The sequence below is a fragment of the Choloepus didactylus genome, assembly GCF_015220235.1.
Source record: "Choloepus didactylus isolate mChoDid1 chromosome 11 unlocalized genomic scaffold, mChoDid1.pri SUPER_11_unloc3, whole genome shotgun sequence".
NCBI lineage: Eukaryota > Metazoa > Chordata > Mammalia > Pilosa > Megalonychidae > Choloepus > Choloepus didactylus.
Genome location: NW_023637580.1, coordinates 2,187,224 through 2,207,048, shown reverse-complemented (window position 1 = coordinate 2,207,048; position 19,825 = coordinate 2,187,224). Strand labels below are relative to the sequence as shown.

At 36.3% G+C, this 19,825-nt stretch overlaps 1 protein-coding gene and 1 pseudogene across 1 annotated transcript; one reads left to right on the top strand and one right to left on the bottom strand.

The window, feature by feature from the left end:
• The first annotated feature begins 8,955 nt into the window (after positions 1-8,955).
• Positions 8,956-9,894, top strand: LOC119524617 (olfactory receptor 2AJ1-like). Its single transcript, XM_037823332.1, has one exon. It carries the CDS (start codon positions 8,956-8,958, stop codon positions 9,892-9,894), a length of 939 nt encoding a protein of 312 aa, XP_037679260.1.
• Positions 9,895-10,490: 596 nt separating this feature from the next.
• LOC119524647 lies at positions 10,491-11,855 on the bottom strand (annotated as a pseudogene).
• Between the last annotated feature and the right edge of the window lie 7,970 nt (positions 11,856-19,825).

Here is a 19,825-nt window from a genome sequence, read left to right as displayed (position 1 = left end):
TGCATGGACTCATCTATGCACAAGTCCACTTAAGGTATTTCATGGAAAATTTTTAACATTAACATAAAGGCAGATCTCAATTTACAAGATAAGTTATTAGATGAGAAGACTAAATTCCACCCAACATAATGTTGTATATTGCATCATTGCAGTTCCAATGAAATCACATAGGATCGCAGAGGAAGGAAACAAGCTGACTCCCAAATGATTGTACTGATGAAGACCAGTTGTAATCATAGGTCTGGACCCAACCTGATACTCATTGAGAAATAGCCATCCTCTTCCTAAAAAAACAGCATGGGGAAAATTTGTATATGCTTTGATTGTGGTTCTGACACCTGTATCTCTGAATTTGAGGCTTTGTTTAATGGGAAGATCTTGGGAATTTTATCTAGTCTCTCTGGGCCTCATACAGGTGTTTGAAAGACTGAATGATATAATGAAAGCAAGATGTTAAAATATTCCCTAACATTTAAAAATGAACAACAAAGTTTTGCTTCATAGTAATTACATATAAAAATTAATTTTAAGGAATATCATATTATAATAAGCTTACAAGTTAAATTTGTTTGGTGATCAGTTATATTGATTCATAAATGTATCAAAAATAGAAGCAGAATCACTTGATAAAGTCAGTCCCCTTTTATCTGTCTCTCTGTAATAGGCAGCTGCAGAGTAAGTAGCATTCATTATTTGAGTCCTGAAACACCTGGTGACAATCTTCCCACTGGCAGCACAGCTGCAAAAAATACCATCCAACTACTCTGCCCAGGTAGAACTTCCATCAAAGATCTCATAACAGGCAATATCCAATCATGCTCTGATGAGTAGAAATAAACTATCTAAGTGAAAGAATGAAGGAGAAGAGGCACTGAAGTCACTTTATTTTGACAAATGCACATTCTTATTCTAAGTAAAATAATTCCAAACAAATGTTGGCTAAAGCAGGCTCCAACTCCCTCCTTCCAGGTGACTCCCAGAAGCATTTATTGTACCCCAAGGAATGCCTGTTCTGTCTTTTGGGGTCCCCTATCCAAGTCATTTCAAATCAACTATTTTCCTATATTCCCTTTACTTCCTCCTCTGGCTATTCCCTGTGGGAAATGCCTCCCCTATTGCCCTTTGAAATTGTGGTGCTTTTCCCTCCGCAAGTCACATTGCACAGGACCTCAAGGTAGGTAGTTATCTCCCCTCTTTGCCTTGAAGCTTCCAACCATTCCCACCCCTTCTCCCTGAAAAACTCCAATAAATTTGAAGAGAAAATGCCTGATGCAGCATTACCTAACAGTACCAGTCCCTTTGGGGTAGTGAATTTGCAGCAGATGAATTGCAGGAAAAACAAAAGCAGGCACATGGAGGACCACCGTGTTGTTTGAGGTTTCTGAGGTGCCAGTGAGCCTAGTGTGTTAGATGTAAAAGGAAATGGAATGAATGTCCTCCTTGGTGTGTAACTGGTCAAAGCAATAGTGGTGAGAGATGAGGTTTTTAGGACAATAGTGCCAGTTCTTGTAGGGATGCAGAGTTTAAGTCAGGGTGGACTAGGGTACATCTTTCTGTGAAATACTTTACTGGGAGTGGTAAAGTAAATTGAAAAAATGATCCATTAAATGCAAGATTAAACATGATGCCCTGGTTGAGGTACCAGGATCTTAGAGAAAGTGTTCTGTGCCCTAAAAAGAGCAAGAATGGCTCCACGGAGGGTGAATCTTACAGGTAAATATTGGAAAATGGAGGATTTTAAGCCTTTAGATATCATGGGGAAGAAAGATGTGGAGTTAAGGCAAAGGTGCAAGAAATATGAAGTTATATAAATATAGATAGTTCATTTTCACTGGAACATGAGAAGTAAATGTTGGGAGATTTTATGGAATTTGTTTAAAAATCTAAGAAATATAACTCAGTAGAGACTAGATAATCTGAAATGTGTTCCAGAAAAAATGATCTGGAACAAGGAAAAATGTTTTCATATGGGAAAAATTAGAGGCAGGAAACTACTAGAGTTATCATTGAAATATTACAATACTTTCAATTTCTATCTTATAAAAGTGAATGCCAAGCATTTTGAAGAAAATAGACTGGAATGAAAGCCCCACAAATCTATAATCTAAAAGAAATGTTATGGATGGAAAACACTTACCACAGACTGATCCTCTGCCTTTTCATTTCCCAGATCAACTAATTTGAACACTGTGATGAGTTATTATTTATTAATATATTACTACAATGAATTTTTATAACAAAATATATTAAAATTTCAAATAATTCTATATATACAGACTTCTAAAGTGAACCAGAAGTTTGAAAATCATTAAATGCCTTTTAAATATTAACATTTTCAAGAATGAAGGCATTGAAGCAAGAAATTAATAATGGCAGTTCAGTTATATGAATGAAACCCCATTTTAAAATTATTAAAAGTAGTGTGAAAGTAATATAAACTTAATAATAAATATTGATACATAATTTTACTTCTGCTTTAGAAAATATATCTGAATATAGAAAAATTAGAGGCTCTATGATATTGTTTACATGAATTTGGCTAAAAAAATCTGAGAAGTAATCTAAATGCCACAAAGCAGCTAACTAGACTATTAAACATACAGCTGAAATTTTCTGCATTTGTAAAACAATTATCCAAAGACCTTTGACTGAGGTAAAACAAGAATGTTTTCTGCTAAGCTGAGTTATATGATAGAATGTGTTTTCAGTCCTTTGTTTTACCTTCCAATGGAATTCCCTATGTCCATGTGCTCATTTGATCTTGAGACTTCCCTTTGTGCATTTCCTTTCTGCCCATAATCCTGTTTACCTGCATGAATAGTAATAGGAACTGAATGTGTATTCTAATTCCTGCTAACACAGATTCAGTGGTCTAGGGAATTATTTAAAATTCTGAAATTCACAGTGGTATTGACCAAGTATCGGTGTTCTTCAGCAGTACTTATCCTTCACAAATTAGCATATGACTCAGCCACAAAAACCTGGAAGGTAGAGTTTCTAATCCAAATTTCACTTGATTGCTCCCAATATTATCACAGATGACTCTGGGGAGGACATTTGCAACAATTGCCTTGGGCAAGAAGATATTTAGATTGATTCTTTGTAAAAAGTTCTTGATAAATTTTCAGGCATGAATTCATCTACTTGTAAGGCTGACATTCTACTTCTACTACATACTTCATGCATAACAGCTGTCATTGTCAACCCTGCAAAGTTCCTAATTATGAAACACAAGGTGATTTTCTTTTAATTTTATGCTCCAAGCAGAGAAATATTTTGTCAAGAAAACTATATTTCATCTTCTTGGTTAACTGTAGGTTGACTTTATCTCTTTCTTGATGGACATTGCTGAAGGTGAGAAAACCATTACTGATATTTTGAACTTTTTAAATCTTGTATCTAACACCATTGTCTCAGTTGCCACATAGTTCCCCTGTGTGGTACAGCAGGCATCAAATTAAGGAGCTACCAACCACACAACAGATCTCCCCACCCAGCTTTTTAGAATCATCTCAGTACTTGCTTTTAATTTCCTCCAGAAAGGTAGTCACGTTATTTTTTTTCAAAAAAAAAAAAAAAAAAAAAAACAACAACAAATAAAGTTCATCATTTGCCCTTAGTATGTGCATTTTATGAGAGATTTAGGTTCTGCCATCAGTAATAGTCATCTAACTTGGGGCTTAATGAAATGCAGGGCCACATTACAGTGTGCATATGCTATGCAGCAGGGTGCAGGGGGTAACAAGCATGTGTGCCTCCAGTCTCTACCACTGTTCTAATGTCAATGTCAAAATTTAGTCAATTAGCCATAACCCACAGCTACAAGGAAACTATATGGTTTTATGAGAGGCACTGTCCTGGTTCTGCACATTAGTGAGAGAAGGGAAGAATGGATGCTTCAGAGCCACCAGGGCCCATATGGTCCACAGTAGAAGAGAATGAATAACTCATGAGATGCATTTATGTAGACAGACTACATAGGAAGTTTGAACCTGGAAGGAGACAGTTGTACAAAGTCAAAGATGGTTCACTGATTTCTGACATGAACAATTGTACATGGTTTTACTATTCACTGAGATTGTGGAGTCACCTGGGCAGTTCAGTTCAGTGTTGAAATGATAAATTTGATGTCACTGAGAGACACTTAGTGCAGGATTCCTCTTAATTGGGGTGATGACATCCCAGGGCAGATGTGTGGTCACCCTGCAAAATTCTGAGGAGTATGATGCACTGCCCTTAGAAGACAGAATGACATAAGATGGTTAATTAAAACATCAAATGACTGAACAGCTAGATTTCAGAATAAGGAGCATAATACATCACATGATTTGCTCTCTCCCTTCACATCTGCCATCCTTTGTTCTTTCACACACCTGTGTGTGCATATGTGTGAGAAACCTATCCCCAACATTCTCATTCAATATGCTGAGTCCTTTCATGCCTCAGGCAGCTGCATGGAACAATTTACCAGGAACTGATAAAAAATATATTTCTGATTAATCTCTTTTAATAGAACTTTGTTTATTTTCATGAACTATTTGATACTGAATGTTTTTCCCTCTCAGACTTTTTTGTGTCTCTGTCTCTCTGCCTTTTCCCCCATCTCTATCATTCTCTCTCTCTCTGTGGTATGTAATAGAGTAACTACATATTTAAATATGTAATAATTATAATAGTAATACCGTAATAATAGAAATACTAACCTATTAGTAATAAAAACAAAAAAGTTTTATTATTGAATATTGACTGTGTGCCAGGTTTTGTTCTATGTTTGTTTATGTGAGAATATGTGTGTAAGTGGTGTATTGGTGTATTGTGTGTGTATTATTTAATGTTTCTCAGTTTTTGAAATTTATTGTTAATTGTAGTAGTATATGTATGCCATAACTGTAAATTAAATTAAATTAAATGCCTATGATTTTCATACCTAATATTTATACAAGGTATCTCATTTAATCTTTAAAATGACCCCATGGAGAAAAATCTTCCCTATTTAATAGATTTTCATTTCAGACATAATTTTAAGTTTGTTTGGTATTTTTTATAGAGATGAAATTGAGGTAAAATGGAATATGTTTCCAGGATTGTATTTGCATTCCTGCCTTGTTAATCTCTTTTTAAAGCAATACAAAATATATTGCTTATATTTCTATTTTTGGAACATAATTGTTTAAGCCAAGAGCATACTCAATTCTCAACTAAGTAGCATCTATTCTACATGCAGTATTTCAATATCCCTTATCAAGGGCTTGAAATAAAATAATGATTTTATTATTTTCATATAGATAATTCATTATTGGACTGCTGCCATTACAAAGAAATTTCATTGTAATAGCCAATTATTTTGACTCAGTTGGTCATCAACCCAGTAAGTCTGACATTTCAAGTTTTTATGATAGAGTTTATAGTTATTATATCAACTAGTCAATTGACATTATAGATTTATAGGAAAGTACCAAAAAAAATCTTTCAAATATAGTATAAAATAAATGTGCACATTAAATTCAATTTCCCTCTAATTTTCATATTTTCAAAACAAATATTTCTTCAGGCAGAACTGATTTGACCTTTTTGACTTTTGTTTATTTTATCTTCCAAACTTTAAAGAAATAATGTAAAGTTAAATTGGTACTTTGACGCATGAATGTGTAATAATTTCAATTTACAGAATCGTGGACCTCCAATTAATGACAAATTTAAGGAAATATCCTGAATGTTTTATCTGAACAATGACAAACCTAATACAGAAATGAAAATAAATTATATATTTTGAATCAAGTTTTGTCAAAATTAATGGATAAATAGCATATTTGAAAATCTTTGTAAACATAAAATATGAACTTCTTGATGCATTGGAATCAATGAGTAGAAGTAAGATATGATTTCAGTCTCCTGGAGGGGAAACATTAGGACCCATCTCTGTCTATATCTGTGAAATGACTTAAAAGCATTAAGAATTCAATTCCCAATTTTGACAGTAACCAGTTAACAACAGTCTAATGAACTAATTTGAATAAACAAATTTTGTCTAATATAGTGCAACCATCAAAATCATAAATTTGCTACTTGTCAAAATGTTTGAATTCATTGGCCTAATTAATTGAAGGAGCCAAATATCTTGTTTGTGAATGAAGAATTTTTTGATGTGGTGTTCAATCTGGCACAAGCATAACTTTAATCTGATGAGCTTAATATTTGAAGCGAGTGTGATCTGTGTAAAATATAACTGTGGTCTTTTATTTCCATTTTTATTTTTAATATTAAATGAGCTACATGATTCACAACAATTCTATTTTTATTCCTTTCTTGATAACCACATTATTTGTTGCCCTAAAAGAAAGTGTCCAATTTAAACTCAGTTTATATTGAGACAGTTTATATGGACAAAATTGAATGTACTCAATCATTCCTTCTTTCAAGTTATAAATATTTTATGTATATATACAAAAAAACATTCTTAAAATATACTTTATAATTTTTTAAAAATCTTAGATGAAAATATTCTGAAACACTTACGAATAATGGTCATATAATAAGACCATATTACAAGAGCATATTCTGTGATTAGTTTCCAAGTTTATAAAAGGTGGTTGTTTTATAACTGTGTGTTGCTTCTCTTCTCCAACATTTAGAATAATTAAACAGGGGATACTTTCAGAGATAGTTGTCAGAAAAAGAGACTTTACACTCAGAAAGAGTTTCCTATGTGTGGAACATGGTACTTAATATGTGAAACATGCTTTCTACATTTTTTTATTTAGAATTAGCAAGCTCACACTAGAGCATACTTTTCTGAGTTCAACTATAGTTTTCCAACATAATCCAAAAGCATGTCATAGCAGATGTGACTTCAACTGTCATTCCCACATTCTTGGACTGTTTTACAAATTTCTGAGACATGGAATTGGCAAAGAGTTATAAAAAAGAATTGTAGAAACTTCATGTGCCATCGTGGTAATTGGGAGAAGGTGGTAGAAGTGAGATGATGGAATTAAGAACTAAACTATAGAGTGCTTCCAATTTCTGAAGACATAATGTAGCTATTACTGTGTGGACAACATGGAAACTCGAAAAGTGTAACTCAAAATAAGATATACAGGAAAAGAAGAATTCATGTATCCCTGGGAACATATTCATATGAAAGGATAGAGAAAAATACGAATATCATTCTTTTAACAAGTGTGTAATGAGCACAAACAAAGGGCAAGGAGCTCTCTTATGCAGTTAGGAGTCAGAGTAAAGAGATACTGTGCCTGCTTCTTGATATTGAACACTGATTCTTAACTTTGGAATAAAAATAACTATAGTAAATAAAGTGAAAAAAGAAAAATTGGAAACAGAATGATTCTGGAGAGAGGGGAAAGCCAACAACTTTGGATACACATATGTATGAACACTACTGAAATTAAGTTGTCAATAGTATTCATTGATCTTGGATATTTACTGTGGTCAACCAGCTCACGGTAAACATTTCAGCCCTTACTTGAACACCAAATCTTACTGAGTAGTTTGGTCAATCCAATCAAAGTAGCAAGGGCCTAGAAATACATGTACATAGTCACAAACCTGATAAATTTGCTAAACTTTAAAAATTCTTAAAGTCATAACAAAGAAGAGTTAATATAGGTGGCAAAGATAGGATTATGGGATTTCTAATGAAGAATTCCAACTTCATTCACAAAAGTAAAATTCAGAAAAAAATCATTCATCCCGTCAGTGACAATTTCCACTTTGAATAGTAAAATATATCACCAAAATGAAATAATAGTTCATTTTATTCAAACTTATACTTTGTTAATAAGATAGAAAAACATTGTTTTGTATTTGTTGTTAGTTTTTGATGATCTTAGAATTTACTGAAAGCTAGAAATCTCAATTGGTGTTTTAAAAAATTACAACATTAATACATGTGTGTGTACATATGTATGCATGTGTATGTATTTGTGTACTTATGTATTTATATTGTGGGATATGTTTACATACAGAAAATACACAGATAATTATAAAGTCAATACTTAAGTAACCAATATGCAAGTAGTAATAAATAGTATTTCTAACACCTATGATCCCATATGCTTAAAATTAATAAATTATTACTTAATGTCAATAAATTTAAAAAAAAACAGGCAAAACTAAATTGTGTTGTTAAACATGAATTGTTAATTCTGACTATATAAATACTCATATTTTAAATTACAATATAAGTATGTGTCAAATTTTATAAAATAGGTTAAACCAAGATTTGTTGAGAACTTAATTAGTTATTATTTTTGAAAGTCTTAGACATAGCACTTTTCATTTTCTACCATCTTCATCTAAATGAAAACAAATCAGGGGGAAATCAAGTTCCACAAACCATTCATGTATTCAACAAATATTATTGACCAACTGCTTCATGCCAGGCACATTTCTAGGCACTTATCTAGAGAAGTGAAAAAAACAAAAATCTTCCATCATGAAATTTAATTTCTGATGTGTGAGAAAGACAATAAAAAATAAAGAGACATACCATATTTTTTTTCATATGCCAGGAATTGAAAATTGATTCATGAAAATCTAAAGCAAGCAGAGTAAAGAGGATTGAGATAGTCTGGGTGGGAGTAGAATATTGTGATTTTAAGGATGTTCCTAGGTAGGCTTCACTGAGAAGAAGATATATTAACAAAACAGTCGCAGAGAAGAATATGTAATTAACATTTTCAGATTACAAGGATTCAACAGCCCACTCATACTAAATACCATTAGTTAAACAAATAAGTGCTTATCTTGTAAAACATGCCCAAGTCATAGGTGGTTGATACTCCTTTGATTTGATTTTGATATATGCATTTCTAGCTCTCATTTACTTCTACAGATATATGTAATAAGCCCAGGTTTTACAGTCCTTTTTCTTCCTTTTCTATTCATCTCTTATTTACTTATTTTTTTCCTTTTAGGTAAACTGGGAGATTTGTGATGGGATATGAGAATCACACTTTCAACAGTGACTTCATCCTCTTGGGACTATTCTCTTCCCAAACAAGTCTGGTCTCCTTTTCCTTTATATTTCTGATTTTTATTATAACTATAACAGAAAATACAGTCTTGATCCTGCTTATCTGCAAAGACATACATCTCCATACTCCTATGTATTTCCTGCTCAGACATCTCTCTTTCATGGACATCTTACATATTTCCAACATTGTTCCCAAAATGATCGCTGACTTTCTGTCAGGCAGGAAAACGATCTCATTTGCTGGCTGTGGCTTCCAGATATTTCTGTCCCTCACCCTGCTTGGTGGTGAGTGCCTCCTCCTGGCAGCCATGTCCTATGACCGCTATGCAGCCATCTGTCACCCACTGCGCTACCCAATTCTCATGAATGAGCATGTCAGTGTTCTCATGGCCGGAGGGTCCTGGCTCGTTGGGACCATCAACTCCACAGTTCATGCAGCTCATGTACTCCATCTCTCCTTCTGTGGTTCTACGGCCATTGATCACTTTTTCTGTGAAGTCCCAGCCATGTTGAAGTTGTCCTGTGTAGACACATCACACTATGAACGAGGAGTTTATGTAAGTGGTATCATCTTCCTGCTGATCCCTTTCTCCATGATATCAGCTTCTTATGTCCAAGTTCTCCTCACCGTCCTCCAAATGAAATCATCAGAGGCACGGAAAAAGTCATTTTCTACCTGTTCCTTCCACATGATTGTGGTCATCATGTACTATGGGCCATTTATTTTCACATATATGAGACCTAAACACTACCACACTCCAGGTCAGGATAAATTCTTGGTGATATTCTATACCATCCTCACACCCACACTTAACCCTCTAATCTACAGCTTTAGGAATAAAGATATTTTGCTGGCAATGAAAAATATGCTTAAATGTAATTTTCTACATAAAAAGTAAATATGCAAAATGCTTGAAATGTGTGTTCTATTTCCATGCCTGGAGGAAATCCATTATTCTATGGCCCTTAGAAGGAAATTAGAATTTTGCCAATAACAACTGCAAAGTTAATGTTTTCCCAAGTGTGGAAAGAAGTGGATATTTTGAAATTGTGGTCTATAAATTTATCCTATTTGTTGGTTTCTTACCTGCACATCTCTGAAAATTCATTGCCCCTTCTGTGATTCTTTTCTTTTCCTTTTTTTTTTTTTTTTTCATTTCAATATACTTTATTTTTAAAAAGGTCACCACATGGAGATTTTGGCCCATTCTGCCATTATACAAGCTACAAATGCTTGCTCAACAGCTGAGAGGCACCCTTTAGAAACATGTTTAAAAGTGAATAAAAATGCATATAAAACAAATAATCAAGTAGTTTCCATAAGAACACAGATAATTTTGACCCTATCTCCTAGTCTTCCAGTCTTCCAGGTTGGCATCTGTGCCAATCCCACTCATACAAAGACATTTCAAATCTAACAGTAATTAAGTTAGGTGGTCTCCCCAAATCCCTTAATTGAAGCCAAACTCACAGTTAACAGCTACAAAAATGGCATTTACACATCAATACTAGCTGAAGAACAAGTTGCCAGGTGACATTTCATTCCACTTTCCCAAGCACAAGACACAGGCAGGATGCTGATATCCTGTTCCTCTAATTTGGATGGTAATCATGGTTCTTGATTCACTGCATGAGTTGCCATGTCAGCCGAGACATCACATGGTGGATCGTGGGCCTCTGGAAGCTGTTGAAAGTAGAAGCAGTCCATGTTCTTAAACAGCATCCAGCCACTCATATGCATTTCTAGCAGGTCAGAGCACTCCACTATTTGATCCAGGCCATCGCAAGTCAATCCCCATATGCTTGATGAATAGTATTTCTCATCTCATTTGGGACTCTTTCAAAAGAGGTTTTATGTGTACATGATCATAGAGGATGCAATTAAATGACCCATATACTCCATCACTCACATAATACATAAAGGTTTGTACACTGGATTCATATTCATCACCAGAGCCTGTCTGTTCCTTTAATACAAGTTTTTTTTGGCAATGACATTCATTGCAAGAGTGAAAGCTGATGCAACATAATATCTGTCTGGCTCAGCTGTGATTTTCACTTCAAAGTCTGATGGAAAATACTTGTCTAATGCTGGATTGATTACACTGGTGATCTCTTCAAATTTAAAGTTCCCATCCTCAGATCCAGGAGAGCCACCACCAATATCAAGCAGATACATGCTGAAACCAACTTTGACTCCCATGTAAAAGACACAGCAGGCATCTGAGATTGCCTGCAAGAAGGTTTCAGGATCAGTACAGCTTCTTCCAACATGGAAGCTGACACCAATGACATCAATATCCAGCTTTTTAGTGCATTCCAAAAGAAACCTGCTGGATTTGAGTGTGGCTCCAAATTTAACACTGAGGCAACAGACTGCTTTGGTTTCATCAGTGGCAGTATGCAAAATCAACCTTGCCTTTGGATGTGACCTGGCCAATTTCATCAACTCGACCTCGCTGTAAAACATCATCATCTCAACTCCATTTTTGGCCACATACTTAATTATGGACACTTGATTACAAGGGTTTGCATAGATTATCCTCTCAGGAGGTACCCTGAGGCTCTGCACCAACCGTATTTCAATCTTGCAATAATACAGTCAAATTCTGTCCCAATGGCAACCAGGGTCATCACTATGGCTCTGCTGTCATTACATTTGAAGGCATAGAAGGGAGTGACACAAGGAAGAGCTTTTAACCATATTAGGTATTTCTTTAGAATGTCTCCAAGTTCTGAAACATAGATGGTACCTTTATGGTCAGAAGAAGATACTTCATTAATTTTTTGATCCAGAATGTTCTTGACAGTAAAGTCTCCATCAAGGAAATGCAAACTCTTCATTACTGAAGTTGTTCATGGTTTCTTGACGTTCCTCTGAAACACAACAAAACAGAAAACCAAGAGATGGAATATAAAGAAATTATTTCCAGCTTTTCATGAAGGCGATTCTCCAGGAATTCCAATCCTGCTGAATGACAAGATTTGTGCCCTTGGTGCAGCAGTGGAAACATTCTGTGAGCACAAGGGCAGAGCGGGCAGGCCCCGAGAAGGTGCCACCTTCTGCACTGCCACCCCAACCCCCACCCCTGCCTCCCACAAGGAAAAGAGCACCCACAACACTACCCACCTTGATCTAGCTAGATCCCTGCTGGATGCCGCCCCAACCCCAACCCCACAAGCTTCCAAGAATGAAACCTCTCCTGAAACTTCTCCTGTTATCCTGCCACAGTTAGGGTTGTGGTTAGGGTTAGGGTTAGCCCTTTCCATGCCCAGTTTTGCATACCCACAGCCAGCCTTCAGGAAAGGGTTAGGGTTAGGGTTAGGGTTAAGTTTAGGGATAAGGTTAAGGTTAAGATTTAGGGTTAGGGTTAGGGTTATGGATAAGCATAAGCTTAGGATTAGTTCTAGGGTTAGGGTTTGGGTTAAGTTTAAAATTGGGGTTAGGGATAGGGATAGGGATAGATATAGGGATAAAGATAGGTTTTGTGTTACATTTAGGTTTTGTTATAGGTATATACAGGGATAGATTAGGTTTTTGTGGTTTATGGTTAGGTTTATGGTTAGGGATAGGGTTAGGGTTAGGCTTAGAGTTAGAGTTATGGTTATGGGTAGGTTTAGGGTTACTTTAATCATGCTTTCCACAGCCCAGCTTCACATGCCCACAGCAGGCCTCCTGGGAAGAACACATCCACACCCCACCCCTCATGGTCCAGCCAGATCCCTGAACCAAACCCCACATGCTGCCCAGACAGAAGCCTCTTCATAAGCATTGCTTCCTGTGCTGGTTCCAGGGTAATGGTTAGGGATCAGGTTAGGTTTAGGGTTAGGATTAGGATTAGGGTTAGGTATGTGATAGGGTTAGGGTTAGGGTAAAGGGTTAGGGATGTGATAGGAATATGGATAGAGTTAAGTTATTTTTATGCTTATAGTTAGCTTTAGGTTTAGGGTTAAGGTTAGGGGAAATGTGCTCTTCCCCCTCCAAGCTACATATTCCCACATCAGGCCCCCCTCCATGGAAAGAGCACACCCACCCCTCACCCTACGTCGTCCAGCCAGATCCTTGGGAAAATGTTAGGTCTAGGGATTGGTTTATGGTAAGGATTAGGATTAATGGGCCCTTCCCTGGAACAGCTTCACATGTGCACAGAGTTCCTCCAAGGAAAGAGCATCCCAAGCCCCCACCCATGTGGTCCAGCCAGATCCCTACCCCCAACCTCACAGGCTTCCCAGGCTAAAGCCTCTCCGAAAGCAGCTTCTCCCATTCTGTTCCCAGTTTGAGGGTTACTGTTAGGGTTGGGTTAGGGTTACGTATAGGGTTAGGTTTATGGTTAGGAATAGTGTTAGGGTTAGGAATAGGTTTAGGAAGAGGGTTAGGAACAGGATTAGGGATTTGATAGGTATAGGGTAGGGTTATGGATAGCGATCAGGTTAGGTTAAGGATAATGTTAGGATTAGGGTTAGGGTTGTGGTTAGGGTTTGGTAGGGTTAGGGTTAGTGTTAGGGTTAGGTTAAGGATAATGATAGGATTAGGGGTAGGATTAGGGTTAGGTTTTCATTTAGGGTTAGGGTTATGGTTAGGGATAGGGATATGGGTAGGTTTATGGATAGGAATAGGATTAGAGTTAGTGTTAGGGTTAGGTTTAGGGGTAGCATTAGGGTTAGGTTTCAGCTTAGGGTTATATTTAGGGATAGGGATATGGATAGGTTTATGGATAGGGTTAGGGTTAGGGTTAGGATTAGGGTTAGTGTTAGGGTTAGGTTTAGGGGTGGCATTAGGGTTAGGTTTCAGCTTAGGGTTATATTTAGGAATAGGGATATGGATAGGTTTATGGATAGGGTTAGGGTTAGGGTTGAGTGAGATAGAAGGAAGTTCATGAGAAAAACATGTATTGTTTTAAAATGTGGCTTCTGACACCTGCACCTCTGGATTTGTGGCCATGTTTAAGGTGGAATGCCTTTGGCATATCACTTAATCTCTCTGGGCCCTATATTATTTGATGATCAAATGAGATTATAAAAGCAAGATGCTTGAAATCTTTCATGACATTTAAAATGAACAATAATGTTTATCTCATAATAATTATGGATGAAACAGTTGTATTAGGTGAATATATTTTTATAAATAAACCTGAATATTGAATTTATTTGGTGATCATTTATATTGACTTGTCAATGTATCAAAAAATAATTGAAGAAGAATCACTTGATAAGGTCACACCTCTTTTACTTGTCTCTCTGTAATAGGCAGTCAGTGGAATAAGTACATTCATTCTTTGATTCCACAAACTCTTGGTGACCATCTCAACACTGGCCTTACAGCTACAAACAAAACCATGCAAGTGCTCTGCCCAGATAGAACTTCTGCCAGTGTATAGGGCTGCCCTTATACAGATCCCTTAACAATGTATTTCCAAGCTCTGATGAGTAGAGATAAGATAGGCTTAAAAGTGAGAGGATAATGGGGAAGAGGCAGAGAAGGCATTTTTATTTTCAACAAATGCATATTCTTATTCTTAATAATACAATTCAACAAACACTGGCTGAAGCATACTCCATCTCCCTTCTCCCTGTGAATCCCAGAAGCTTCTAGGGTACCCTAAGAATGTCTGGCATTTCATCAGTGTCCCCTCCCCATCACTTTTCAAGCAAATTGCTTTCATGCATTCCCTTCACTTCCTCTGTGGCTATTCCCTGGGGAAAGGCATCCCCTGCTGCCCTATGGCATGTGGTGCTTTTCCCCGCCACATGCCATATCGGACAGAAACTCAAGGTAGGTATTATCTTCCCTCCTATTCCTTGAAGCTTCTGGCCATATCTGACCCTTCTCCCTGCAACCCCCAACTAAATTTGAAGCAAATACTTGATGTGGCATCATCTAATAGTCCCCAGTCCTTTTAGGGAAGTCAATTTGATGCAGATGAATTGCAGGACAAAAGACCAAGGCACATGTAAGACCCAGTGTTGTTTGAAGCTTCTGAGGTTCCAGTGAGTCCTCTGAGGTGACAGTGATCCTACTGGGCTACATGTGAAAGGAAATGGCAAGCATGTTAATTAACCCCTCAGCAGAGTGTAACTGGCCCAAAGAATTGTGGTGAGATGAGGGTTTCAGAAGAAAGCAGGGGCCAGGTCACATAGGGATGTATAGGTCATGTTAAGGCTGGACTAGGGTACACCCTACAGTGAAAACCTTTACTGGGAGTGGACAGTACACTGAAACATGAGCAACTAAAATGGAAATTGAGCATGATGCCCAGACTGAGGTGTCAGGATCTGAGAGAGAGACAGAGTCCTTTGCTCTAAAGAGAGCAAGAAAGGCTGCATGGAGGGAGGATCTTGCAGGAAAATATTGGAAAATGGGAGACTTTTTAGCCTTTAGACAAGGTGGGGTAAAAAGATGTGGAGTTAAGGCAAAGGTGCAAAAGCTACAAATTTGTGTAAATGTAAATAGTTCAGTCTCACTGGAACATGAGAACTAAAGGTAGGGAGATTTTATAGAATTTGTTTATATATCTGGGAAGTGCAACTCAACACAAAGTTTGCATACAAAGAAATGTGATCCAGAAAAATAATCTGGAATAAGGAAAAATGTATTTATATGGGGAGAAATTAGAAGCAGGGAATTAATAGTTATAACATTGAAATAGTATAATGTTTTGAGTTTCTATCTTATAAAAGTGAATGCTAGGCATCTTGAAGAAATTACACTAGAATTATGACCCCCCAATTTATAAACTTAAAGGAATATTATGGATAGCAAACAATTATCACAGATCAATCTTCTGCCTTTTTCTTCCCACAGTAACATTTTGAATGTGATTAATTGTTACTTATTGATATCTCTGTACAATATTTTCTTGTAAGAAAAATTGATACAATTCTGGCATAATTTTATATATACAATAGATTAAAGTGAATCAAAAACTGAAACATAAATATATGCCTTTTAATAGGTTACATTGTTGGCAATAAGATTTGTGAAATGAAAATTTATCTGAAAATGGATAAAAAAATATAAACTTAATATTGTCATGGCTAAAAGTGAGCCCTTGTCTGATGTACACAGAATCAATCAGTATAAACGAGAACTTTGAGAAGAGAAAAAGTTTCTTTAGCAAAGGCTACCCTCATGAAGACAGGAGGGCAGCCCTCAAACCTATCTCCCATAACTGGAGAGACATTCTGTGTTTTTAGCATTCAAACAAATGCTGGCAGGCTTAGGTTAATAAGCAAGGCAGTTGGAGATGAGAAGGTCCAAGATGGTCTAATTACAGAGTATGTGCAGAGTGATTATATTCTTAGGCTACCATGTGGTCAAGCTGGCTAACTTTGATAAGAACTGGCTTTGTTTGGCAAGATTAGGAATTTGGGGTGTTTAGTTCTGAGCTGATTCATATTAATCAATAAGGTACTACATGTAACATCATCTGACCTTAGGGTGCTACATGCAAGGGCACCTGACTTCAGGTTGCAAAACAAGGTAAAGGGATACAAAAAGGGCCAGTCTCTAGTTGTCTTGTATTGTCCAGTTACAGGGTGCAGTTTCAAAACTTAGCATCAGGAAAACAGGGCATCTGCATTACAGTTCAGTGAGTGTGATTTTTGCTATTATAATTAGGCCAAGTTTTCTCCCAGGTTAACTTTCTTTTTAATTGTTCATATCTTGATGGTTAAAGCCAAATAAGGATGGTCAAGCTGGTGCTGTTAAAAACAAGAACTTATATATGAGGTGTGTAGGTGAGGAATTTAGAGATAAGAGAAAAGAGAAATGAAAATTTTTGCAACCTAGTCAGGGATGGAGCTGCTTTGCAAACTGGTCAGCGGGGATGGAGAAGGGATATGAAAATAAGTCAGAATTTGCTACAGTATTGAACACTGATACTTAATTTTACTTCTGCTTTAGAAAATATATCTGATTGCAGGAAAATTAGTTCCATGTTTAAACTAATTTGTCTGATAAAATCTGACAAGTAATCTAAATGGCCCAAATAAGATAGTAGTTAACTAGATTATTATGCATACAGTTGTATATTTGTATATTAAATTAACAAATATTCAAAGTCCTTTCATTGAGACATGATGGCAAGGATTTTATCTGCTGCAGGTGAAACTGTGTCATAGGACATGTAAATCCTTTGTTTTTCTTTCTGATGGGATTCTCTTTGTCCACTATGCCCTTTTGCTCTTACCATTTGCCTTTGTGCATATTCTTTTGCTGTCCATAATCCTGCTGACCTGCCTGATTTGTGGCAGGAATTGGAAATTTTTCAGTGATACACTGAATGTGCAGCCTAATGCTTGCTGATACAGATTCAGAGTCAAGGGAATTACTTAAAGTACTAAAATTCTCATAATGATGCTGACCAGGTTTAAGTTTCCTTTGACAATACTCCTCCTTCAAAAATTTAGTTCACTTGTCTTTCACTTCTAGCTGCTTCCATTAGCAAATGACTTCAGCCAAAATAAGCAAACAAACAAATAAATGAAACAAAACTAAACTAAAACCCTGGAAATGTAGAGTTTTTAATCTAATTGTCAGCACTGTATTTATCTGTCTCTTCCCACTATTATGAAAGATGGCTCTGGAGAGGAAATTTGCAGCAATTGCTTTGGGTCAGAAGATATTTAAATGAATTCTTTGTAAAAAGAAGATGTTTAGGTTGCTTCTTTGTGAAAAGTCATGTTGTCTTAAGAAAATTCCGAAGAGACGGCCCTTGATAATTTTTGAGCCAGGGATTCCTCTCTTTGTAAGTCTGACACTCCATATTTACTATTTATCTGATCTTTTTTGAGGAACATAAGCAGTTAATGGTTTTCAGCCCTGCAAAATAATTATTACATGTCTCAGATAATTTTTATTTTATGCTTCAAGCAAATATTTTATTAAAAATCTGTATTTCAACTTCTCTGTTAACTCTAGCTTGACTTCATCTGTCTCTTACCTGACTTTGTTGAAAATGGCAAAACCATTCCTCATATTTTGAACTTTTTAAGTCTTGTATCTAACATGACAGTCTCAATTGCCAAATAGTTTCCCTTGTATGGTAGAGCAGGCATCAAATTTATGAGTATTTCGTTAATTAACTCATAGGAGATTTCCTCACCCAGATTCCTGAAATCCTCTGAGTCCTTGCCTTTAATTTCCTCCACCAAAGAAATGACATTTTAAAAAAAATATGTCATTAGCAGTTAGTCAGTATGTGTGCATTATATGAGAGACTTAGGTTCTGCTATGAGTACAATACTACTAACTGGGAGCTTAACCACTAAGGAAGCCCATTTTTTAACTTAGTCATAGGAAAGAAGTCTGGATTTTGGCAGACTGGCCTGCTCTGGGACTCTTGGACAATAGCGAATTGCCTGATTGCTGATAATTTTCTGCTCCTGTACCTTATGGTCCCCTTGTAACTCTTCCTAGACAACTGCAGGGCCACAATACCCTGCCCATATGCTAAGTAGCAGGATGAAGGAAGCAACAAGAATGCAAGAATGCATGCTCCCAATGTCCACCACTGTTCTGATATCAATATCAGAATTTAGTAAATTAGCCATAGTCCTCAGCCACAAAGAAAACTGTGCAGCTTCACGTGGGTGGCAGCTAGTTCTACTCAGGTTCTGTTCAATTGAGAGAGAAGGGGAGAATGGATGCATTAGAGCCACCAAGGCCACATGTGATCCATAGTAGAACAGAGTGACTAACTCATGAGATGCATTTATGTAGACAGACTAGATAGATGATGATTTGTACCTGGAAGGAGACAGAAATATAAAGAAGTCAAGGAGGATTCATTGATATCTGGCATGAGCAGTTATATGTGGTTTTACTATTCACTGAGATTGTAGACTCACTTGGGTAGTTCAGTGTTGGAAATGATGAATTTGATGTCACCATGAGACACTTAGTGCAGGACTCCTCTTAACTGGGGTGATGGCATCAGAGGGCAGATGTGTGGTCACCATGTAATACTACTGTGGGGCACGATGCAGTGACATTAAAAGCCAGAATGGCAAAAGATGGTTAATTAAAATATCAGCAGCTAAGCCTCTTGATTTCAAAATAAGGAGAATGACACATCACAGGCTTTGTTCTTTCACCTTCACACCTGTCATACTTTGTTCTCTTTCATGCACCCATATGTGTGTATGTGTGAGAAAGCCATCCCCATCATTTTCTTTCAGTGTGCTCAGTTCCTTTCTCCCTAAGGCAGCTTCATGGAAAAATTTACCAGTAAATGAGTGAACCACTTATTTTTGATTCATCTCATTGAAGTGAACTTTACCTTATTGTCATATTCTATTATATCCTGAATATTTCTCTCTTCATTCTCTCTCTCTCTCTCTCTCTCTCTCTCTCTCTCTCTCTCTTTCTCCCTCTCTCTTTCTCTGTCTCCTCTGTCTCTCTCCCTGCTTCCATCATTCTCTCTCCCTCTGGTATATAATAGTGTAACTATATCCCTCTGGTATATAATAGTGTAACTAATATGTAATAATAAAAATTATCATTTTACAGTAAAATAGAGATATAAATCAGTGATAATATAAACAATAAGTTTTATTATTTACTACTGAATATTTTCCAGACTGTGGTCTATGTTTGTTTGTGTATGTGTACATGCATGTAAGAGAGTGTATTACAGATGTGTTATTTAGTGTTTTTCAGTACTGAAATTTATAGTCAATTGTAGCAGCATACATGTGCCTAATTGTAAATTAAATTAAAGTAAAGTAAAGTAAATGCCAATGATTTTCACACCTAAATATGGTTATAATGTCTCTCATTTAATCTTTAAAACAACCCCATAAGACCAGTACTATAATCTTCCCTGTTTT

Excerpts from the sequence above, each read along its gene's own strand:
- LOC119524617 (XM_037823332.1), top strand. The coding sequence starts at position 8,956 with ATGGGATATGAGAATCACACTTTCAACAGTGACTTCATCCTCTTGGGA.